Source organism: Strongylocentrotus purpuratus, unplaced genomic scaffold, assembly GCF_000002235.5.
Source record: "Strongylocentrotus purpuratus isolate Spur 01 unplaced genomic scaffold, Spur_5.0 spur5_scaffold_5, whole genome shotgun sequence".
NCBI classification, from domain to species: domain Eukaryota; kingdom Metazoa; phylum Echinodermata; class Echinoidea; order Camarodonta; family Strongylocentrotidae; genus Strongylocentrotus; species Strongylocentrotus purpuratus.
Window position 1 is genome coordinate 37,220,659 of NW_022145611.1, and position 26,753 is coordinate 37,247,411.

The 26,753-nt window shown below is 35.2% G+C and overlaps 1 protein-coding gene across 1 annotated transcript; it reads left to right on the forward strand.

The window, feature by feature from the left end:
* The first annotated feature begins 354 nt into the window (after window positions 1-354).
* LOC589807 (menin) lies at window positions 355-22,244 on the forward strand. The gene is made up of 6 exons (XM_789441.5): window positions 355-1,990; window positions 3,902-4,096; window positions 7,281-7,423; window positions 17,833-17,873; window positions 18,802-19,026; window positions 19,615-22,244. Exons 1-6 carry the CDS (start codon window positions 1,567-1,569, stop codon window positions 20,627-20,629), a joined length of 2,043 nt encoding a protein of 680 aa, XP_794534.2. The 5' UTR covers window positions 355-1,566; the 3' UTR covers window positions 20,630-22,244.
* The last annotated feature ends 4,509 nt before the right edge of the window (window positions 22,245-26,753 follow it).

A 26,753-nucleotide genomic window follows, 5' to 3' on the forward strand; every position in this document is an offset into this window, starting at 1 on the left:
TATGCATGTAACATCGTAAAAATCGGGGGGGGGGGGGGGGGGGGGGCTTTTTACGCCACGTGTTCGTGTAGTCCCATATACATCTTTCTGTGCAAGTGTTTGTAACTTTACCAAGACTTGGCCAAATTTCTTATCATTTTGATGAATCCAGAACCTTGCAATACACACAAATTCTTATATGCTAGATGATCAACCTTTTCTGGTCGGTTCCACACCGTTTCTTTCACAATGCAATCGCATGACCAGAACTCATCTTCATCTTTAAGGGTGAATTGTTCATCCAAATGGTATGTTTTTTGTTTTCTTTCTTTTTAAGGGGGGGGGGTCCAGTATTTTGGGAAGGGGAAAACTGCTTGCGTGCAGGTAATACAAATCTATTCGAAGTGAATTTACTTGAAAAAAGCAGCTAATTCAAAATCATTTGTGGGATAAAGAGAACTATAAATGAATTTTGATTTATTTCATACATGATCAATTAATAAAGAAGAAAGAAATATTTGTATGTGCCACATTTATATAAGTATTTACAGCAAGGAAACAATTAAAACTATAATAATAACAAGGCCTATTATTTTTTATTCCAAGTTTAATTGGGGCTGCTCATCATCATCCAGCTTGAAAATGAAGTCAATACATTCATCGATCAGAAACCAGACTATTTCTGGTGACTCATTACAATTAGGCTCTGTTTACCTGCTGTATTATATGCCTCGTTCTTATGACTAATATGCACGCAATATGAAATACAGCGAGAGACGACCTACACCCACTCATGCTTTTTTCTAAAGAAGACGAATACGATAATTAAGGCTTGCTGCAATTTGCCTTTTCTCAACAAAATAATAAATGTGACCTTTAAAGATTGAACATAGGGTTGACCGGGGCTGTAATGACTCAGGTTTATAACTTTCTCACGCCTGAGTCACAATCTAAATCCTGCATTAGTCAGTATCTGTACCTTCAGGTTTGTGGCACTGAAGATGTGTCATCGAGCCGTTCTCATTTTTACTTTACCAGGCCATGCGAATGGTGGTGTTCATTTTCCTTTCGGTGGATTTTGGAGGAAAACAATTTTGTAACGCTGTATTTTTTTGCGAATTCATGAAACCCAATATCTACCAGTCTACCACCAAATCTGCGCTTGATAGTTGAACTGTGTTTTTATTACATTCATTACCATAAGGCAATATGCACGCTACGCTGTGTGTCGCCTCGATCCACTGACCGTCACTAAGTGGCGCCAATACTGCGAATGCATCCATTTTTATTGGCAGACTTGGTCTTGCATCATCGGAGTGAAAAAAACAGGGGGATACGTTGTAACCTCCAGATGGGGAGGAATTATCGTCATAGGACACTCATCTCGTAATATTTTGTCTTCGAACGTACCATTTTGTATTTTCATAACTTTTTCGAGACCATGTGTATGGTCTGCACCCTGCACAATAAACGGGGAAAGTAAACACAAGATATCAACGTCGTCATAATAACACACGCCAGAAATTTCCAGCGCGATCGAGCGATCTAAGTGCGCATGCGCAAGGCAGATAAAATCAACTTTTCGCAATGGCGGGCATCCGTGATGAAACGAGGAAGCTCTTCCCCGTCGACAATGTTAGGGCTATCTTAAAGATATTTCGCTCAGAATTGGAAGGAGATCATGAACCCAATTTGACGGTTCTTTCGGTTGTTGTAGGAATGGTGGAGAACATTTTAACGAGCAATCGTGCTTCGTCCCAGGGTCAAGCTGCTGATGAGAACCGCATGTGCATTGAACCCATCTTTCCAGTCATTGAGCTACCGAACGTGGAGGCGTTGTGCGCCAAATTCGAGGCTCAAGTGAAAGGGTCTGTCGACTTGAGCGACTACAAGTCAGAATTTGCAACCAGAGAAATGGTTAAAAAGGTGTCTGATATTATCTGGAGTTCACTCTCACGAGCATACTACAAAGACAAGGCTCACTTGCAATCTCTTTTCAGTTATCTGACTGGTAAGAAAAGACACAAATTATCATGAGGTAGTTTTTCATTTTGGAGAAAATATGAGTTGCACGTGATTGACCGAGGTGGGCGGGGCCAGAGATAGAGTCCACATGCGTACCATAAGTTCATAACATAACAACTTTGGCTCAACATGACTAAATCTAAGTTAGATCAAAGAGATAGCTGGTATCTCTTTGGGGTCTTTGGTTAGATTCACAATCAATTTTTCAAATTTCACTTATGTCCTGGGATATATATGAAGTCTCAAGATGTTAAAATGAGATGTTTTCTGAATTTAGGCAATCCAACCCTTGTAACTCATAAATTAATTTTTATGAAAGAAAAATATCAAACGGAATGGCAATTTTTTTTAATGAATCGGACCACTTAGCTTAAGTAAAGAGACCACTAAGTCTATGCGAATCTCAAATTGGCAGTTTGGTCAGTGGATTGTGACGTCGTGTAGGACATGGATAACTCCCATTTGTCGTGTACAAAAATATAACAAATTTTTGTTTTTCTCGTAAGTTCCTTCTTTCTTGGGGCACTACTCAAAATATATTATAGATAGCATATTATTATAGGTCCTTTTAAAAGAAATGACCTTCCTGAGCCATGATTTTTTTGAAAATTTTAATCATTTTGTATGTTGGACCAGATGGGGAAAGTAGTCCGGCACTACATCACATGACATTACTGCTTTACACAATTTAAAGTGCCAGTACGTGTAGTGATTTCTATTTTCAAAAATTCATTACTTTCTTATATTTAATTGAAACTTCATCAGGCTCTCTAATTTTTCTGCTTTCTTTTAGAGTAGTTGTCCATTTGGGTTGGATTTCCCTTTAAGGGTTAATCTTGACTATAGTCTGTACCTGAGTAATCATGCCGGCTTTAACTTTAGTTCTAAGCCTTTATCAACACCACCATTAGTACCATCATTCAATTTATTAAGGAATTTTTTATCGGTTTTGGATTTGGTCTTGGGACTCCTGGTTTTCTATGATTTCTGAATTATAAGAAGATTCCATATTTTATTAACTTTAATATTTAGCTTCAGACTGCAATGGTATCAAGATAATTCTATCATACCTGTAGTCTCAATAGATTTTTAGTTTTTTTATTTTTACTTCAGTCATGCTGATTTATTATGGAGTTAATAAATCTAGACTAGATCTAGCAGTATTGGTCATCAATTACAATTTATAGTATTCACCCACACATTAGCAAAAATTTTGTTAATGCATTGCATCGATCTAACAAGTGCAACAATCAACATTGGAAGTTTTATTTTTTACATTAAAAAAGATGGGTCTATACATGTACATGTTTTCCTGTCCTGAAAATGCTTTAAATTGTTTTGTTTTGTTGCGGGGGGAGGGTTTTATTAAATAATGTATTGAAAACTATTGAGTCTATGGGAAAAGAAAAACAGTTGTACCAGAATGAAAAAAAAATCCATTCCCGTTATCATTTTGTGCAAATTATTACTTATTACTTATAACTGCCCTAAAGTCCCACTGCACTATTTATACCTACGGTACTCGCACCCTCTATAGCAAACAATGCCTAATCGGTGACCATTGGTCCCCCATGATAACCTTTTTCTCATGTTAATTGAGAGCTTATTTGATGAGATAACCACCTGTCAGTGACCATACAGGGAGGTCTAATCCCTCCTGGCCAAACTAGTGCAGATAGGCATTAAGGTCTCTTATGCACATGAAGTTGAATTTAGTAAGATTATTTCATATCAAGTCATAATATGGACACTGTTATTGTAGTCATTTGTTTTGTATCAAGGACGGAGCTTGTGCAAAGAGTTTCTTGTAAGACAATCTGTTGCTTTCTCTCGCACTAAAAAATTGTCTTTTTGAGTTTTATCTACCCATTTTCTTTAAATTCCTTTCCCCTGCTAGGAAACCAACTGGACTGTTTTGGTGTTGCGTTAGCTGTGGTTGCAGCCTGTCAGATCCTGAACTTCAAGGATGTACACCTAGCCCTGTCTGAAGACCATGCCTGGGTAGTGTTTGGAGAGAATGGAGAAGGCACTGCTGAGGTCACCTGGCATGGAAAAGGGAATGAGGATAAGAGAGGGCAGCCTGTCAGTATGGGTAAGACAAGATAGAAGATTTGATAAGATGTCAGCACCAAAGCACTCAACTCTCTATCCGCCCTAGATTAAGTGATTTCATGTTTGACTTCAGTGTTAAGTGTTGGTGTTTATTTTGTTGTGAAATCATGATTTGAACGTGAAATGAGAAAAAGTCAGTAGGTGTTTAGGTGTTGACTTCTGATTTCTCTGTAGTTTCTGGTGGTGGTGTTCATTTAAATCAGATTTGAGCTAAACAGAGATCAGCAGTCAGATATTCCTGTTGACTAATACTAAAGAAGTATCTATTTCATGGTCTGTGTTGGTGTCCGTATTACTAGCTTTAGGATATTTTTTTGTTGGTAAGAGCCTTCCAAACAATCAAAAGGGTTTAGTTTTTACTTCAGATAAATTTGATAAATCCCAATCATCTTAATGAGGCCTGAGTCATAACGTTTTTTGCTAAATGTTTTACTGTTAACTTTATGCGGGTGGTTTTGTTTAACCATTATGAAAATACACGTATTTGCACACATGGCAGCATTACTATCCTGGCTGTGTATTAAGGTGGGTAACACTGTACTGCAGTACATTCACGCAACATTTTGTTAAACCTGATCAAATATATTAACAACTCAATACTGATGACAAATAACAAACAAATAAAATATGTGGGGTAGCGTAAAATGCATTTAGAGTCCTTAGTTTTTATCTTTGAACTCCCAAATTCGTTACAGAATATATTGTTTCAAGTTATCCAACGAATGTAAATAATGTCAATCTGACTTAAATTTATTTCTATGTTTTGGGATTGTTGATTTTTTACTTTTGCAGCAGTAATACGTGGCTAAGGCCATCGAGGCCCCATTTTACTATTGACTTTTTCAATGGAAAAAAAAAAGAATAAAAGATTTTTATTTTTATGATGGTGGCAAACAATTAAGCTCAGGTCTGAAGAGTACTAAAAGAGCTTTGGTTAAAAAACAAAACTATACAAACAAACAAATACACTACAAAATAAACAAATAAACCGATACAAAACACAAGAAAATACATGAAAATCATTCGGAAGAATTGGTAGCTTCACTAGAGCATGGTATTGAAATATTCACTATTTATATTGTTCAAGGGCAATTAAACTAGTGCTCTCATGCAATGGTAGAGCTCACAAATCATAACAAGCTGAAATGTGTGTGATTTGTATGCAGCTCATGAGGTTGACTCATAGGCCTGTTTTACAGTGCTAACCCCACTTGGCCCAGCAATTACATGGTTAGGAAGTACATAATTATAATGTAAAATTGTTAATTACTGAGAATAATTGTTTTTAATGATTCCTCATGAATTGTAATATGCCATTAAACATTAAACGGAAATCAACCAGGGGTTATATCCTTAGTTCATTTAATATTTAGCAAGGTACAGGTTAACTGTATAGCTTTTGAAAATGAATGTTTAAAGTCATTCTAAAAGTTGATAGTAATGATTTGTGATTTCTTAAAAATTTGTCTCTAGTATTTTGGTCATATCAAGGATTATTATTTATTCCACATTCAATATTATTGAGTATGAACACTAAATTTCTGAAACAATTATTTTAAAAAAATTGTAGGAACTTTGTTTCCTTGTTTAATGCCATTGCTACCTTCTAGGCATTTCAACTTAATTTCGAGCCTTTCAATATATTAAATTGTATTTTTATTAGAACATAGTCGTTAAATCCTTCTTGTGAATGGGAGCCACGCGTATGTCTTGCTCGTTTAATAGGCAGTCCACTTATATCAGCTATTAACAAATTACATGTAACGTGGTTTGCAATTATCACAGACATGTGATCAAGTAATTGTGGATGTACTACCTATTATATTTCCAATCAATTTGCAAGGATGTGTCATTTTGCATGCATTGTTTATTTAGATTATAATGGCTGCTACTACATGTACCGGTATAGTGTTCATTTAACCTGTACAGAACTAGATAGGATGATTGCTTTGCTCTCTCTTTTCATCCTTATCAGTATACCTTATTTGTATGGTTGTGATGAGAGTGCCTGCCTCCTCCGCACTCCACCCCCACAGCTCAATTCAATGGTGCTTGAGGAGTCCAGAGGCTACGCCCACATATAAAATCATCTTTTATGCAGAAGACAGCATTGTATTCAGCATGGCGTGTTCTGTTTCTTGCTCTGGAATTACTTACACATTGATATTTCACATCATCCCTTGTATGGATTGTCTGGATTATTTACCTTCTTGATATGAACACCAACAAAAATTACTTTCATTCTGTAGGGGAAATGTCAGCACCTAGCCCTAGAGATGTTCCTTTCTCATCTTTCTTTGAAGTATACTCCAATTATCACACTGAATTGAATTGAATTTATTTCCACATTTGCATTAAAAATACAGAAGCAGCTACAGTGTATATACAAAAGTAAAAGTATAAAAAGTAGACAAATATCAAATACATGCATTAAGAGGATAAAAGGACAAATTCACACGACTTGAAAACATACAATGTAAATGTGGTGGGATAACATTGTTAAGAATTGACCGGAGAGTATGTGGGAGTCACATCAATTTATTTTCATTCTCAAATTATGCAAAATTCAAGGAGCTTTCCTTAACTTAAATTAATTTTTTTTTTTCCCTGGCATCCTGATGTGTGGGGTGAACACTATTGATTGTCAAGTCTAACTGTCAGGGTCTATCTATTCCTTATACCATCCAGATAATATGTCATAATTACAGGTATCATCCTACCAGCAATAAATTCAAGTGTCCAAACATTGAATATCAGAATATGATAATGACTTTGATCAAACACTTGACACCCAACAATAAGAATTGCACAGGGTTAAGGTTATCATTTTAAACTACATGTATAAACCTGAAAAAGGTCCCCCCCCCCCCCCCCCCCCTCTTTTTTTTTTCTTCTTCTTCCTTAGCTCGCATGGACTCTTTATTGATTTGCAGATGTAAAAGCATTTTTTATGTCGTTTTTGTTTAGGAATTTTTAAATCTTGTATTACTTTTTTACATCAATTTTTTAAAGTTTATTTATTTCTTGCTGGAGCTCTCTTTTTACGAATGTTTTTTCTTCCCAGAGATATATATTGATTTTCATTTTCGAAAATGATTTTTTTTTTTTTTTTTTTTTTTTTTTTATAATAATTTTTTTTAATTGTTTTTATGAATTATTTGCAGGAATCACAGAGAAGAGTTGGTTGTATCTGAATGGTTTCCCTGTAGTGTGCACAAGACACATGGAGATAGCAGCCTTGGTATCAGCTATCAACCCTACTATCAGTTCATCGTTAGACAGCATAGAACTTGCTTCTTTACAACAGGTGGGTATATTATTTATATACAGTATTCCCCTTCCACCTTTTCACACATTGGTGTTATTGCTAATAAGATGCAAGAATACAAAAGGGATTTTAACATATTTGGTAATTTGATAACTTTTGTAATATAATGATCATTTGATGATTTAAAGGTATTCTATGGCATTAGAAAAAGTAAAGAATTTTGGTGGGGGGGGGGGCTGTTTCTTTGTATATAGGATTTGCTACTTCAGCTTACCATAAATAGCACTTTCAGGTATTTGAAAGTGAGAGTGAAAGCTGTGCTGCTTCTAAGGTTTTGCAAACAGGAACACCACCCTGATCACTATTCTACTCTATTTATAGGTTTGAAAAGAAGGTTGAGTTCTGGTAAAAGTGAAAATGTATTTGTGAGCTTTATTGGTCTCTTTATTACTACCGGTAAGCGGAAAGAAATCATAGGAAAATTCCAACAGGGTTTTCCCTGAAAGGCTCTCATATTTGTGAAAAGAAATGATTAAGATTTCTGATGCCACATTTTCATACCCCTACCTGTATACAGTCTCTTTCATTGTTCATGATTTTTTTTTTTTTTTTTTTTTTTTTTATAAATATATTTTACATATTTTAATAATTTTGATGAATTCTAGACATCAAATATACATTTGGTAATGGATGATGCCTTTGAGTTAGAGTTTGAATATCATAACTTGAGTACAGTTTTATGATCAAGATTAATAGTTATCTACATTGTATACTGTAGGCGTATCTAGCGCTAGAACTCATCCATCCCATTTTATATCAGTTACATGTAGCTTTAGACCAGAATGTCAGCACTAATAGTAGGGACACTGATTTTCCGTTTTAAAAAATGGCTTTTTCCATTTCAGAAAATCTGGAATTCCGTGAATTCCGTTTCGCCAATGATAACCACTCAAAAACAATATGGACGGGACTGGATAAACTTGATGCAAAATACCAGTGAAAATATACGAACAATTATCAAATGTTTAGATTTACCAACTTCAAATTCGAACTTAGACAAGCAGACTAAAGTTAGCGGAATGTGTCAGAACACTACATATTCCTGACGGAACGATACAGATACAGGCTGACTAGTACCGACGTGGATGAAAACATTTCAGTCTTGGCTGTCATGTCAGCGATCGGTCGATTTTAGGCGCACATGCCAGCCCCTTTTTCGAACTGTACAACAGCATGTGTACAATCTCGCCGCACTTAGCGCCCGCTGCTGGCGTGTGTGTTCCTAGTATTACGTCTACATAATACTAGGCGCCTAGCTGGCATAATAGGATCGATTCGCTGCTATTTGTACTGTGTTTTGTGTCACGATCTCATGTGTCCAGCAAAACAAAATGGCAGCCCCCTGTCTCCTAAGAATCTGACGAATATCATTAAATATTCAGAGTTATTAACCATGATTTTAGGCCCAATATTTTTTCACTGCATAACAAATGACACAAATAGTGTAAGTTTTACAATTTTCTTCTTAAAAAATGTTTAGGTGAAAAGGGTTTTCCGCGACTTTCTGTTCGAAATTGCATTTTCCGTTTCAAATGGTCATTTCCGTGAATTCTGTCCGTTTTCCGTGATCACAGAAAATCAGTGTCCCTACTTAATAGGAATAAACACGGGCTCAACCTTCACAAAACATGGCAAATGGTTTAATGTGTTTACTCTTACATGTAGATAGTGAAGATTGCAGTAGCCCCTGCTTTATCTTGTATGTGTTTGTCTTTTAGTTTCCTCTGATGCTATTTATGACATGTCAGAGGGTAGTATGTAGGAATTCTACATCAAGTGGCAAGAGATTGCATGATAGTCTAGGACAAATACTTCAAACAAACAACAACAACAAAATGTGTGTGAATGATCAAATATTTAAACTCATCCCAGTTTGACAATTTTTTCAGATCAACAAAATACTGAAATGTTATGTACCGTAAATCTCTGTGTATAAGACGCACCTGTGTATAAGGCGCACCCCTATTTTGGGTAGGAAAAAACGAAAACCCACGCGGGGAAGGACCTTCATTTAACATCGAGGATAAGTTAAAGGCGCTGATTTGTGTTTGTAAACTTGTCACAAATAGTAGTAACAATGTCGTTTTTAGAAGAATGTGTAAGATCATTAATGTAAATTAAAAACAATAGAGTACCTAGGTCCTGGGAAAGAACCTTGTGGTACACCATTTGTTATATAAAAAAAATTGAGGAATTATTATTATAAACTACATATTGAGATCTATTAGAAAGATTAATTTCAAACCAAGATGACAGACAAATTTTAGTGTTGTTGTAGTTTCCCAGTGGCGAGTCAATGCACTGATTACTGAGCTGGGAGACATTAACAGGCATAGCGCCATAAATCGAAACTAAAAAAAAAATATAAAAAAAATTAAAAAAATTAAAAAAATTAAAAAAAACTTGTGTATAAGGCGCACCCCCAACTTTCAATTTTTTTCGGCGGCAAAAAAAGTGCGCCTTATACACGGAGATTTACGGTATTGCAAATCATATGACTACGTCACTACGGTACTATAAAATCTGTATGGTTGGATGGTCCACTGTTGTAATCATCAAAATTGGAATCAACATATCCTTTCTTCAATTTTAAATGAAGAAAAGCAAGTAATGGCTTTCTGAGAGGTCGAGTTGTTTTGTGAAGGTTGTATATTTTTAGCATTGATCAATAATGAAATGAAGAATATCCCATGAGAGATGCCTACAACATCCTCATTCAATCTTCATACACCATGGATAGCTAGTATGAACAGATTCTTATCTGTAGCACCAACATGTTCATTCGATCTTCATACACCATGGATAACTTAGCTAGTATGAACAAGGTCTCATCTGAAGCAGCAAGATCCTGATTTAATCTTCACTGATACAATGTACACCCTGAATCAGGGGTTAAACCCCCCACCCCTTGATATTTTTTTTTGATGTGTATGTTTTGGGGGAAACCCCCCCCCCCCTTTTTTTTAAAGTTTTTGTTAATTTTTTTTTTTTAAATCCTTAAACCCCCCCCCCCCTTGAAAAAATCCTGCATTCGCCACTGCCCTGAACAAGATAGCTAGTATGAACAGAGTCTCATCTGCGAGCAGCAACATCCTCATTCAATCTTCGTAAACCATTGATAAGGTAGCAAGTATGAACAGGGTCTCATCAGCAAGCAGGAACAACATCATTTAATCTTCATACACCATGGATAAGGTACAGTGTAGCTAGTTTGAACAGCGTTTCAACTGCAAGCAACACAAAAAGGGTTGTCTAGACATGGTGGATGTATCCTACAAATGTCATAGGGTCATGAGAGGTTTTAAGGGTTAGATTTTTACCAAGTTAGGAGATACATATATGTAGTGTAAGTCCATCCTTTAAAATGATAATGCACAGTGCAGACATTAATTTCTAGTGATTGTATTAAAGGTACTATGTCCCTTTTGCAGCCAACCTCAAATGCTGTAGAACTTTGCAGGAAATATGAATATGTCATGTATGTCCTATCTGTGAAATTTAAACGTTAGCAGTGTCCTCATGTTCAAATTATGCAAGGAAACCCGTTTACTTGCTAGACTTCACTGTCAGACACTATTGAGTGACTGACTGGCTTTTTTCTTCTTTGGTAATAACATACATAAAAAGAGTTGTAAAGGGTACATGAGCATTTGTCTACATCAATGCCCCACTTCTTGTGATGGCCAAGATTAAACTGATTGAATCTTTGCGCAGCATAAAACATATGACCATTCGGTACAATTGTCTGAAAATCAAGACTATTACTTTTGGGCTCTATAGCCCTAAAGTTGGTTTGACAACTAATACCGTATTTGCCGGCGATAAGGCCGCAGCGCCGTATAGGCCGCATCCCTGGAAACTACAACAACTACAACTACAACTTGTAATTCAGAGCATTCTGGATCAAAAGACTGTTAAAGATGCCACTAAAAAGTAAAATGTGAGACTATAGTACTGAGTAGACTACTAGATGTAATTTGACTTCACGTCCTTACCATTGCAAGCAGTGCTATCATCGTTTAATGCATATCCAGAGTCACACAGGCTACAGGTGTAAGAGCCATCTGTGTTCGAACACATTCCATTTGCACAGAGCGTTGCATCCACCATGCATTCGTCAATATCTAGGAAAAGTAAACATTTTTTTCCCCCCGAATACGGTAGTCGTTATTTTCCCACTCGAAGACATTTTCAAGCCCCACACTTTTTTTAGGGAAGTTCTAAATTAGTATTATCTTTCAAATGCAGTTGGAATTTAACTTTTTCATTTTTTGGCCTGCAAATGGGACATAGTACCTTAAACATAATTTGTTAATGTCTTTTTTTTTTTAAATCTTTCAAGGGTTAAAATTGTGAACTACATGTGCAAGAAATGCACTTGTTTTCATCATGTACACATCTTGGTCATTTGCCCCCCCCCCCCCCCCCCCCACTCAGTGTTATTTAGGGTACACGTATGCATGTTCCCTCCTTTTGAAAACACCCCCCTAAGTCTGGTGTGTAAAGTTAATACGGGCCAGATTTTTGTGTACTACGAGCCAGACTTTGGTGCATGAAAAGTACCCCTTTACCGGACATTTTGGGAACACGCATGCGGTTCCTCCGACCCCGGAGTGGGGGGGGGGGGGTCATTTGCTTCTCCCTCATTGTAATTATGCACATTTTGATAAACAGCAATCATTTTCTGTTTATCTTATGTCAGGACTGTTACCTAGAAAGACCAAACTAATGATGCATATAAAAAGATTTAAGGCCTGTGTACTACAGAGCATGAGCAGGAAAGAGTAGATAACCAATAATGAGTGTAAGGCAGGGGTTCTTGAATAATTTGTCATGCAGGGTAGAATTCTATTTGGCGTTGCATTGCATTACCTAATAAATTCTAGTCTTCAAAAAAAAGTTAAATTTGCATATATTTTAATTCTTGGCTTCATATCGTCTACCGGGTATTTGGAGCGGGAAGGGTGTTAGCCAGGGTTGGGCGGTAAATACCGGTGGCGGTAATTACCGGCGGTAAATACCGGTAAATACCGTTCGGTAAATAAGATGCGCGTCCGGTAAATATGTAAAAAACGGGAAATATGATTTTAATTCTCTATTTATTAATAATTTTACTTGTTTTTAGCCTCACAACTGAAAATATTGTTCTGAAATAATTAGCAGCACAACACTCATAGAAGAAACACACAAACAGATTTATAAAACCCTCACTGCATACATGTACACACCCAAACACATGGCATTTTGTTCATATGCTAATTAAAAGGTATTCATGAATATGGTAATTAGCAACTGGGAACCAAAACCTTCATACTAAGTTACTTCTATTGTAAAGTTTAAGATATTTTAATAAAATCAGTGAAAATTTGAACAAAATCGGGCAAGGAATAAGGAAGTTAAAGCTTTTTTAAATGATTAGACACTAGAGGGATATATTTAATTTGATGACATCATTTGTGGACAACTCTCCATGCCTTTTGGACATCAAATGTTTTTCCTTCTTTCTTGTGATTGAGATAATCTACTCCCCTGAAAGCAAGGTATAGCATGCAAAATGATATTCTGCTTCACATGTTATGAAGTCGGATCAAGAACACAAATAAATACAAAGAAAACGAAAGAATTGTGCAATTTGATGTACAAAAGGCATGGAGAGTTGTCTACAAATGATGTCATCAAATTGAATATATCCCTCTAGTGTCTAATCATTTAAAAAAGCTTTAACTTCCTTATTCCTTGCCCGATTTTGTTCAAATTTTCACTGATTTTATTAAAATATCTTAAACTTTACAATAAAAGTAACTTAGTATGAAGGTTTTGGTTCCCATCAAGATTAGGTGTATATTTGGGATCTTTTTCTTGTATTTTTTCCAGCATTTCATAATAACAGACATAGACAAACACACGAACAAACACACACCCACACACACACAAATAGTACACACCAGAGCAACCATACTCATCACCATTGTTATTATGTTCAAAAAGGTAAAAAGCGGTAAATACCGGTAAAAAGCGGGAAATACCGGTAAATACCACTTTCTCGCCGTCCGGGAAATAAGCCTCCGAAGCGGGAAATATGCCAACCCTGGTGTTAGCTCAGTGTTTATTATATTAGTGAACACACCTCTGGCTCAAAATGCACTGTATTTTTGATGAGACAAAATTGGGCTGCTTTTTTAAGATTCAGGTTTCTGCCTCATCTTACAAATTCACCTCTCTGCAAAACACAGAAATTAAAAGCTTGAAAATGATGCAACTACTATGAAGCCATATTCATGCATGATTGTTCGATTGAGATTGAGAGACTCATCTGCATGACACAAGGCTAAGATCGCGTGATGATTGTCATGTCTGTAGAGTAGAGATGAGCTGTGGCATTACTCATAGCATGGTGTGAATGGTATGGTTTAGTTATTAGGTCTGGTTATTAACCTTTCAGCGTATCATCGGCAAAAAATGCCAAGAGCAGTATTGAAATTAACTTAGGTGACGGTCTTGTTTCCTGGCCACTCACCCTTCTAATGAATTCATTTTCATACACACCTCTGCTATACACTTCAATCAGGTTTTTAATCAATCATATCTAGCATGAATTCTTAGTGGTTGATGATGATAAATAAGAAAGCCTCACATATGATGCAGTAAACCACCTTTAAAAAAAATATTGCAGCATACATGTACACGTATGTGAACAAGGCCAAAAGACAAAGAGGTTCATGAATGTTGCATACATGAGAATGGTGTGACTCATAATAATATACATATCTTTGTTGTCAATTTCATTGATTAATTTTTGCGACAGAGTTTTTAACTGATAGGTATCTTTCCTTCCACTTGCGTATTCTTGGTCATACATCAACAGGGAATAATTTTCCTCAAATTTTTTGATTAGCAATTTCAGCCGATGGATAAATATTTCAAATGAAATTCTGTACATTTCTATGGAAGAAAACTGCTACACAAAAGATATTTTGTATAGCAGTCATGCAAAAATGCATAGCAAATTGCGATGCGATACCAGGAAAATTATTCCCTGATCAAGCATCAATTTGATGTCTATACCGTATTGATTTTGTTTTGTATGGTACTTGTTCTCAATCATTGATATTAGAGTGGTTTTTTTTAATCAAACGGTCTGAATTCCAAACTACTGCGATTGTCTGTCCTTAAGGTATTATTCCCCATTTTCTCAATCCTCAATGACCAAATCACTGAAGTCTGACTAATGGCTATTTCTTGTCCATTGCAATATCTCTCAATAAACCATGAAGCATAACTCAAGTCTTCCTGTTTTAGAGAAATTACTTTTCTCTATCTTTTTAGATTTATAAGCCATGATATTTCAGAATGACTCTATACAAGCAGTGACAACAGTGCACAAACCCTAGCACAAATAGTGCAAACATATGTACAGTTGCCACTATGTAGGATGTGGAGTTCGTAATTTGAACATTCTTAAAGGGCCATCCTACCCTTGTAATAAGTTCATTTGTATGAAAGCAGAAAAATCAGATAATCATAATGGCGAAAGTTTGAAATACATCTGACAAATAATATCAAAGTTATGAATGTTTGAAATATGAGATTACTAATACTCTTTTCACACTGGTTTTGCTTAGCCCCGTACTATCCTTAACCCCGGACTATTTTTTTGGCTTTTCACACTCGCTGTTTTTAGTCCCGTACTAGCGCCTATTCCGGAATAAGAAAATTCCCGCTGTTCTCACTGCATTTCGTTAACCCCGGATATCGTGTATGTTATGATTGGACATACTTCGCATCTGGCCAGCTGCGATACGCTCGATTGCGTAGTACCGGACTATTTTTCGTTTCTGTTCTCATTCATTTGCTTAGCACCGCAATTGCGGGGTTAGCAGGAGTTAGCACCACAATTGCGGAGTTAGCCCTGCTATTTTGCAGGGTTAGTTAACCCCGTACTATAGGTGGGGTTAGCCAACTTTAGCCCACTTTGGTAAAAACCAGTCTGAACAGAAAGTGGAATAGGCTTAACCCCGTACTATAGGTGGGGCTAAGACCCCCCCTTAACCCCACCTATAGTACAGGGTTAAGCAAAATATTGCCAGTGTGAAAACAGTATCTGTCTAAGCAAATCTCATATAAGCAGTTTAGTCAGTGGATTGTGACGTAGTCCCAGATACTGTACCTCTCCCATTTATCGTGTACAAAAATATAATCAATTTCTGTTTTTCTAAAATGTCTTCTCCCCTTGAGGCTCTACTCAGAATCTATTATGGATAGTATATTATTATTATTGATCCTCTAGAGAATAGAATCTCCAGTCATACATTTTTGAAAACTTAAAGTTTCAGTCATTGTGTGTGTTGGAACAAATGGGAAAGTTGTTCGCTACTACATCACAGAGACATTACCAATTCAGCCAATTTGAAGAGCACAAAGCTACAGTTGTATAGTGATTTAATACAACTTTTAAAAATTCACTTTCTCATTTTTTGTCAGATTTCATTCAAACTTTCACCAGTCTACTTCTCTGATTTGTCTGTTTTCCTTCAGAGTAGTTTGCTATCAAGGTTTGATTTCCCTTCAACCCATTTGTGTGTGTGCATTGCTCTAAACATGCTTGCTGAGAGTTTTAATGCATAACAAATATTCCTATGTAGGGAAGAAAATGGAAGCCCATGATAGATTCAAATAAGAAGGAAAAAGTATGCATCTAGGTATGATTTTGCTTGCCATTTCTGGTATGATCTGGAAATGTGTGAATAATTTTTTGTTTATTTCATGGGCCATTGAAAGAAAACAGCACTCGACTCACAAAATAAAGGCATGTGAACACACAAGAAAGTGTGCATGTAATTAAATTTGCGCCCCTCTATTATTCATAACAGTACATGTACTTTCAAGTTCAACAGTCTTTTTCTCAAATGGATGAAATGGCCATTATGATTCTAATCAAGTAATTGTCTGTGGGGAAATTTTCAAAGGGAAACTGAGAAATATGAGAACATAAAGACTCTCCCTTTAACATTTATATTTGTGCATGTTATAGAGAAGATAAAAAGAGGAAGAGAGATAGAGAGTGAGATAGAGAGGGGGGGGGGGGGGGTAAAGAAAGGGGAGAAGGGTTTTAATGTCTCAAAACGTGAACAAATGTCTGGCTGAAATGGAATCTGAATGCATCCCAATTTAGCTACTCACAATTTGCAAATACTTGCAAAGGTGAAAAATTATGCTCAGGCCTCTGATTTATGTTATTACACCCAGGCAAGAATAATGCATTTCTGCCTAGAGCAAGTACTCATGCACTGTGCAAGTAGACCAGACAGAATGACAATGTGACATTAAAATATCTGATTTGATTTTACTCCGTCTCATCTCTTCATACTGGTCCATGAAGTGTACACTACACGTGAGAGTGAAATCAGACGAAGTGACTCATTTTCATGTGTTTATTCTGTGTGCAAATTGTCCTTGTTTCCCAGCGAGGCGATGTCCCATTCCTTCAGCGTCTTCAGTGCCACTGGCTGCTGGAATTCAATAATGTGAACAAACACCTAAAAATAGATGAGCCATTTGTTTTTTTCCTGAGCTGCCTTTTAATTACGTCATATGTAAGGTTGTCTTACAATGAAGAAACAGTGATTTTATTACTAACATATTGACAATTTTATAAAATCTGATTTCAGGGGAGAAAAGAGATTTGCATGAAGAAAATTGTGAGCAAAAGCTAAAAAGCTGAGTAAAGTTTAGAATATAGACAATATTTCTGAAAGACTGCATTTGTTCTAATCGTGGAATCAATTAGCATACAATTGATTCCTGTGCTGTAGAAGCTTAATGGTTGTCATGCAGACTGAGCTGTATTGAATAATGCCTGATTGACATTTAGTTAACTAGACTCTTCATGATGTGAAACCGTTTATATTTACAGACCGATGTACATACATATAATAACGTATTAAGTGTGTATTAAGTGTAGAGTTCCTCTACCAAGAGGCAAAGTGTACTTGTGATGCACTTAATACAAGGCATTATATATATTTTGTGTGGGTGTATGCTGGGATATTGTCGTATTTAGATTGTTGTTAGATATTGTTGTCATGACAACCCAGTAATTCCTCACTGAGTACATAGAGGAAAGTGAGTGATTGCCATTTCAATCTCATCCACGTGCAAAGACTTCATACATGTACATGTACTGGGTACATGTTTATTGTAATTAGAAAAGACTTCTACCCCATGTTAGTAATGACTTAATGTGTATCATTTGACAATTCAGCAAATTTTTCTTATTAGTGAGGTTTTAGTATTGATGAATCAATAAATTTTGCTTAATTTTGATATCAGGTTTCAGTATTTGGTAATCCAGTAAATTTTAGAATTTTATGCTGTCTTTTCTTTTTCAGGAGCTACTATGGTCACTCTATGACATGGGCCATCTGAAAAAGTAAGCACTTCATTTTATAGTTATGTTATTTCCCTGTGGAGTCTTCTGACGTATATATAATTTATAGTTTCCTGGAATTGTTGTGGAGGGGAAAGACAATATCCTTTAGTTGTAAATCATCTTCCCTGCCCTTTCTGTTCATATTCGCTTACCAATTTAGTTATTCACTGTTCTCCAAAGTTGTCTTGATAAATCCTTGTTCAAAGCGTCCTTGCTATATGAAGTGTTTGATTGCTAAATACATTGGCTGGTATTCTTGGATGGTGATTACTTTAAAGCCTGGGAATTGTAACATAAAAATTATAATAATAACAATAATAATAATAATACATAAGATTTGTATGGTGCCAAATCCACTTGGCAATCAAATGCTCAAGGCGCAGTTTGTGCAAAAGATGAAATATATGATATACAAAAGTGCAATAGGAAAGGTACAGACATGAAAGGTAATGGTAACCTTGTTTGTTAATAATAAGTTACTATGGAGTGTAACTATCTAATATTAGATGTATCTCCTTCAATCAGTCTTATCTTTAGTAACTTCAGAAACAATGCATGGTAAGTTGCTACTATTGTAGCAAGATTGGAGATACAATATATTTGGACAAATCACGACCTTATCAAGACAATGATTTTATTTCCTCCTGAATGGACTGCAATTTTATTTAGGTAATAGAGCGGTCATTATATTTTTTGCATTGTATAATATATCAGAACCTCTAAAGCCAGGTTGTCCTTTGTTCACCTTTAAACACACAGGTCAGTGAAAACTTTTGAAACATGTGAATTCAAATAGCAGTTTTACAATTTAGAGTATGTATACATACATGTTAGGGAAATTTGAGGTAAAAATTAGGTCCTATTCTTGTTTTTGGAGCAGAGCAATCTGACTGTCATCAACTTTCTTTTCAATTTTCTCATCCTGCAGGTATCCTCTTGCTCTGAGCAACCTTGGTGACCTTGAAAGCATTGACCCCACACCAGATCGACCTACAACCCTTGAACTGTTTGAGGAGGCTATTCAGGCGGGCAAGGAGTTCTATTCTGACCACCATGTCTATCCCTACACTTATCTGGGTGGTCATCTCTACCGGCAGAAGCAGTACAAGAGGGCAATGCAGTACTGGGCAGAGGGAGCTAAAGTGCTCAGTCAGTGAGTAGATTCTCTATTGTCTTGCTCAATGTACATAGTATTTTACAGTATCCTTCACAAGTATGTAAATGATTTGTTGTAACTTTGTAAACCTCTGCGCTAGAAATGCATGAATCCAGCAGACATTCTCTAGTTGTGTATGCAAACATAGCAGCTTTCCCATTAAAACGTTATCAATTTTGTTTTAATTGCATTGTAATATGTATATACCTTCAAAGGGTGCACTCGTTTTAATACTTCTGCGGATGACTGGATTTACTTTCATATTCAGTATGAATGCCTTGGCCTGTTTGCCTTTGAGAAGTATTAAGTAAAGTTTGTGAATGATAGGCAGAGCAGTTGTGTGCAATATGAATTGATATCAAAGGGATCAGGAAAGCTAACAAAACAATAATTGAACGGTTCAGATATTAAGGTTCTCACTTTATCTAATGTACAATGTAAATACACAATTGGTAGATATCACCATGAAATCACACTGTTAGAATGATTGGTGAGAAAAGCTTTTATTAAGTATTACACTTTTTTTTTTACTGTGTGAAATATGATAATTCATTTCTTTGAATCCTATCATTTTCTTCTTTCAAGATACAACTACCAACGGGAAGATGAGGAAGTTTACAAGGAATTCCTGGAAGTGGCCAATGAATTAATCCCTACCATCCTGAAGCAAGCCACTGTGTACCATTCCAGAGATGCCAGGCACATCCCTAAAGACCCTGAGTGCTACGGATTCTACCTGCGTCTCTACGACAACATCTGTAAGTGGGAGGAAGGCAGTTCCACCCCCGTCTTGCATATCACATGGGCGAAGCACTTTGTAGCCTCGGTCACCAAGTTTGACAGCAGCATACGGGACCGGTTGGATGTTAGATTGATCGATGCTGAGGGGAAGGAAGAAGTGGAAGAGAAAGATAAAGATAATGAAGAAGAAATGAAAGAGGAGGAAGATGAGGAAGAGGAAAGTGAATCCAAGAAAGCAGTCAATGACAAGGAAGAGGATATCAACAAGAATGTGGTCTCTGCCCCTGATGAAGCTGACGGTTGCGGGAAAAAAGGCAAGGCCGAGAATGAGGGTGAACGCAGTGAGGATAACATTAATCCAGAACTCTTCTCGGATCCTTTCGCAGGGACAGGTTTACTTTGGGACACCAAGACCGAGTTCAGTGATTTCCTTAGCACTCGTTCCAACGGTAGCGCTTTCCCAGGCATGACACTGGAGTCTCTCATGAAAGCAGAGAGTCCTGCCGAAATGGCATTCCAAAGGCGTCTCAAGTCACAGCTGTCACAAGATGATAATGACAATGCGCAAGGACAGAGTGATAGTAAACAGAATGAGGAGGGCGACGATGAGGATGATGAAACCAAAGACGAACTGGAGGACAGCATCAACTTGCCTCCACAACCCGTACCTAAGATCCTCTTGAGGAGTGCCAAAATGAAAGGGCTGCGAGGTATCCTTACCTCAACGAGCAAACTGAACACTGCAGCCATCCACCTTCAGCTGACTGCCCAGTCACAAGTGCAAGTTGGCAAGAGAATTCGATCCACCAATGATTATGAAGACTATGGCACCTTGAGACGTAGACCACGCAGGGAATGAGAAAGGGAATCCTACGAAGGATTATCGCCAGTAATGTAGGAAAATCCTTTACATGGGATTATGGTAACTAAACTTGGTTGAATGTATTATGTAATGTCAACAAAAGAGATTTGTTTATTTTGAAAGAGGAAAAAACAGTGACGAGACAGTGCCATGAATAAAGAAATATTCCTGTATATTGTTGTTAAAGAAGGCAAGCATTAAGTCTTTTGAATGAAATATAAGCTTTAGAATATTTCCAAATTATTAGTGAATCTGCTCACATTGCATTTCTCAAGCAGTAGACATTTTGTCTAATGCTAGATTGTCTTGAAATTAATCCGAAAGGTCACAATGTTCTTGTGATTTGCTTTCATGAGTTATAGACATATTGATCAAATTCAATATATTATCTGTTCATCTAATGTTATATAATGAAGAAGATTTGTCTTGATAGCCAGAGGGAGGGGTAAAAGTAAATATTTATCTGTGTGCATTGGGTGTACTTGACATGTACAATTACCAGTAGGCAAGCCAAAGTTATCATTTCCATTTTAACATTATTAAAGGTAAATTATGCCCCCATCGGCAGAGACAATCCTCAATTAGATTATTATAGAAATACATCCAGTGAAAACAAGGATTGTTCCTAGTGCATCTTCTGTATAAAAAGTGCACTTTTCTGAACTTCCATGCTTACTCTGCAATATATATGTATTTTATGTGCATTTAGTAGAAATTTTCTTTTATATGTTAAGAAAAAAAGACTACACAGGTACGGAGTGCAATCGTGCCCATCTTTTTTATGTTTCTTAAACAAGTCCTGTGTGGTCAGATTTTTATATTTATATGGAATGACTTATTTATGTCCTGTAAAGTTTATTTCAAGTTGTTTGCTTAAAAGTATGTACTTTTCCTTCTTACGAGGTCATAATTGATATTGATCCAGTTGTACATATATATACGTGTAGCCGAATGTATTGCTGATGAAAACGCTTCGTCAGTGTAAATATGAGATTTGAAATTTGAGATTATTCTGTGATTTCAAAAACATAGGACATATTTCCATCTCTTTGGAAGTTAAGAGGTATAAGTATGTTAAACATAATTCCATAGTCATTAACTGTATGTCTGAGAACAGCATTCTCCTTTGTATCTCTCTACTTGACCAAATTGAAAACTATACGCATGCTGTGGATGATTTCTTCACTTATTACCATTTTATATTTTATTTATTTATTCATTATTAGTGTTTTTTGTTATCTTTTATATTACTTCTTGTCCATTCTTGGATGACGTATCAATAAAAAAAAAACAGCGGCAGTTTTTATTCAAATTGTTACCAAAGATTTATCACAACATTCTTCATGTTGTTGCTAATGTATTATGCACTTGCCAAATGTTTGGAGATTATTTGGTCCTCTTTAACATATTGATGTATAAATTAATGTACAGCGTAATTGAATTGATATCTGTATATAATACAATGTCTGTAGATTCAGTGAGCATATGCTCCGTCATTTTATTGTTTGATGCTTGTATAGTTAATTATGTCTTTCTTGTCGGAAGAAAAGCTCAATGTAAATTACGAGAAAAAGGCCATGGTGAAAGTTATTACTGAACAAAATGTTTTCAAGTAAAAGGTGGTATTTCAAAAATACAAATAGGGGTGAAAATATGATTGAAATTTGAAGAAAAAAAGGTTGAATATTTTTGATGGTGCATATATTCTTGTATGTAATATGAATATACATGTAAAATATGCACGAGCAAATATAAGAACCGGTAATCTGTTTCTGTGTTGTCATTTGAAATGCCTTTTATGTGGGTGTCATTTTAAAGTTGCAATGATGTTGATTAAAGTTAATGTCAGTGTCTTTAACAAAATTATAACATGGAATTCTAGTAATGTTATCTCTATTTTTATTGAAATGATACAAATTATTAATGCAACCTTTTAGAAGAAATCAAAAGGGAAAATGTTTTGGGGCATCCTACAGTGAAATCAGTCAGATAATGTTACGTTTGGATAAATTCAGATCTGGCGATACCTTACATTTTAGGGAATAAAATCAGATAATTCCAATCATGAGATTTTGGTTTTTCCAGTACTCGAGATTACCTTTAATATTTGGTGCCATCTTTAAAAGATATTATTGATCGTAAAATGAATTGCTCCTGTTTTGTGAATGGGATTTTTTGTAAATATGTAGATTTATGCATGTGAAATGAGTGAGAAAATCCACCGTTCTGCCTAATCATGTTGTATCATAAGGTAGGTTTTAAAATGAGAAGTACTGAATGTTTGTTTTCTTTCAAATTTTTATTAAAAAATGAACCACATTTGTGTCCTTAAGATGAAAGAGCGCCACCAAGTGGTCATTGCTTGTCAGGTGTTTTAAGTGAATGCAATGAAAAGACAAGGAAGTATAGTTTATTTTTGAAAGAGAAGTATGTTATATCTTTATTTTTTATGAGACAATCCCTAATTGTGTCAGTCTTATTTTCTTGTGAAATTGTGGTAACTTGTCAATAGATATTTTGTTCTTTATTTGATGTAAGATAATGCTTCGTTTAGAAATTGAAAAGATGTAAAAGAATTATATATATTTGTTATGAAATATGTAACTCACCATTCCAAAAATATACTGCACTGTATGCACCAACTGTTGATTCATGTTAAGATATTAAAGTGTATTCATTTGAAGGAAATTTTGAGCAATTTTATCCAAACAACTCCATATATTTGACATAATATTTCACATCAAGTTCAATTTAGTTAAGATGATATATATTACAATGTAACATTTACAGTATTTTCTTCAGTACTGTGATTCTTATGAATGTATTTATGATTATGTAAATCATCCTCTAATTGTTATTTTATTACTATTATTTTGAATGAACAGACATATGAATGTATTCGTCACACCATTCAGTTTTTCCCTTTCTTGGGGCTTTTTATTTTCAACAGATGACATTGATCTAAAGAAGAATAAATTAGGTAATGAAGAAGAAAAGCTGCTTCTTGGAGAGCTATAAGGGCTATTTCAGTCGTAGGGAAAGGGGGAGGGGTATCCAGAGCCCCTGCTTATTATTAGCACAGATCTTCAAGCATTCATAGTTCTTTCTGTTCAGTGGGTATGACACTTAAGAAGGAAAACAAGTTTATCGTCTAAGGGTTATCTAACCGTCACCATTTCAACAATTTATTGATTTATTCAAATGCAAATATTTAAAGTGAATATTTGTAGATTGGTGTTCAAACTGTTTTTGCATTCGCACACATTACACAGCTTAAAGATTGTTAGCAATATGAGCTGAGGAATAATAGTATCATATGGCTTATTTTGTCACATTTGAAAAATATAATCTTGTATGACATCTATCTACATTTAGGATTTGAGTAGCCTAGTTTGCCCTAGTTATTGACTCAAAAGTTATCAAGAATTCCCTTATCTGACTTTTGTCCAATACACTTTCTTACGTACATTGCCTTCAGCTCTAGACACGTGTCTACTTTGCCAACCACACAAGAATTTCATTAATAGAGTCCTGAAGCTCCTGCAATTTAATGTGACATAAGTCTATATTATAGCCAGGTATTATGGTTGGCACTTCCTGAATCAAATGAGCAGAGGTTTGGCAGTCAGCCCCCCCCCCCCCCTGCCAGCTTTCAAGATTTGAAATAATAGTAATAATAATAATAATAATGATGATGATGATAATATTATTTGTAGCTCCTGAGTTGGGAGTGTAATACAGACACACCAATTATATAGTAAGCTTAATACCTGTTGTCATATTTTTTTTCTGAACAGATCATGTTCGTTGGCCATCCTTTGAATTTTTGTAAACGTTAAATATTTTTGACACACACTGAGTTTCAACATGAAGGACCATATGAAACATTTGATGAGGAAAGACTTTAGAGTTAAACATTATTTGAATTAATTGATCGATTCCGTGCCAAAACATATCTTCAAGTGACATTGCTAAATTATTTATACTCCACAAATTCAGGTTGCATTTATTTTGTTCCCATATTAAGTACCATATGTATTTGTGTAATATTATAATTGAGAATTCTATTAATGTGTCATATCACCTATTTTATTTCAAGGCAACTTCCCTAAATATATTTCTTAATCAGTGTTTTTATAGATTATATGCACTATTCAAACATTTTTGCACAATTTGTTTAGTATCTTCAATGAGATATCAGAAGATCGGTCAATTTTTGTGAAGATTGTTTTGTTCGACAAACCTTTGCACAGAATTACAGTTGTAATTGTAGCTCATACTAGAAATACCACTGAACAATTCTGTTACACTTGAGTGGTATTTTATGCTCCTCTTGTTCTCATTGTTATATACATATCATTCCAACTAGTGATCATGTATGATTTAGAAGCATTTAACTTCATATATTTTAGCAGCTGAACTTAAATACATGCATTCTCACTTTGCCTGTAATGTAAATGTAATAAGGATTGTATGGTCTTACATGCAGCTATTTTTATCAGAAAGATGTTGACTTTGAAAAAAAACTCATTATTGCTCAAGAGTTTGAGACAAATTTATGTTTCTCTTGACCATTGTATTTATAGTGTAAAGTAAAAACTGGTGGTGAGATGGGAAGTTTTCTCTTAAGAAGATAAAGCTTCAGATCCACTCCAATTTTATTCATTCTTTTTCTTTATTTTTAAAGTTAAATGACCGTTTAATTGCATCTCTTTCCAAGTGAGACAATATTTTCTTCTTTTACAAAACTGAAGTTGAGCAAAGGTAAGACCAAAGCTTTCTATAACGTTCCTATAAAGACACTATTCTAGTTCCAGGGATGCAATTCTTTACATTGGACAAGATATATGAAGCTTTAAAGTGTTGTCATTTTTCAGGCTAGTTTGGTAGTACAGTATACTGTATTTTGATGTCACAGAAATAGTCTACCACATGTCATAGATTGCTTTGGAAAAAGAACTCCCAATTTGTTCTGTATTCCTTGAATATAGATTAAAGATGTTTAATGTTTTAAGAGTTCAGATGAAGCTGTAATGCACACATATATACAATTGTTGTATTTGGCTTACTGGGGCTGTTAATACATTGTGAGATTGACCATATCACGTGTATGTGAACTTACTTAACTTTCACCTTGTTTTGGAAGTATCAAGTAATGTTCCTATGAGGGTTTTATGAAAACATCCGACAAGTAATTGTGACAATTGAAAATTATCAAATATTATTCTATTCTGATATGAATATATTCATGATGCCAGCTTCGAATTGACTAACTATGAAGTAGCCATGATACTTTAACATAATAGTCATATATTAGTCTTACTTTTGGTAAAGACTTTATATTATCAAACAAAATCCAGTATATCTCTTTATCCCTATGTTTATTCAAGCTACCGGTATATATTTTTGCTGAATCTGTTGAAGGTTTGTAGGCAGACATATTTTGAGGGTTCAACAGAATACCCTGGCTTAGTAAGGTAATTTGAAATGCTCATCTCTTTTTAAAACATGCTTGTAACATCATGGTGAAAGAGCTGTTTTGTTGTTGTGAATAACATGCGTATCAAATGCAGTCTTCATTCTATGTAGTATTACTTAAGCTACTAGAACTTTCTTCTTCCTTGTCATTGACTTTATATGTAGATGTTCTAGCTTGATGTATAATGAAAATGTAGATTTACATTGTGTATGTCATATTATTTTCATCCAATTATTCTGAACAGTATGAAATGACATAAATAATGTAATTGAACATAGAGGTGTATTCAATAGATTATGGGTTAGGATTGATTCAATCATTCAAATTCTAAGGTTTAAAAAAAACATACTGATATCTTTTGCTTAATTTTTAATGTAAAATTAAATTTTGCTATGGTATGCTCTAGAAATAAGACTAAAATATAGATTTGAAAGGCTGAAGCTAACAATTACAACCTTGCCAGGTAATGAGTTATATTGTTCAGGAAAGATATTCCAAGACTTGGTATATTTCATAAGAGATGATTATTGAATGAATTTTAGCTGTCATTACAAAGATCAATGAACTATAATTAATTTCAGTTTCTATTTTCCGACTGATAATTTGATGTTATTATAAATTTGAAGGAAAGGGATTAAGATG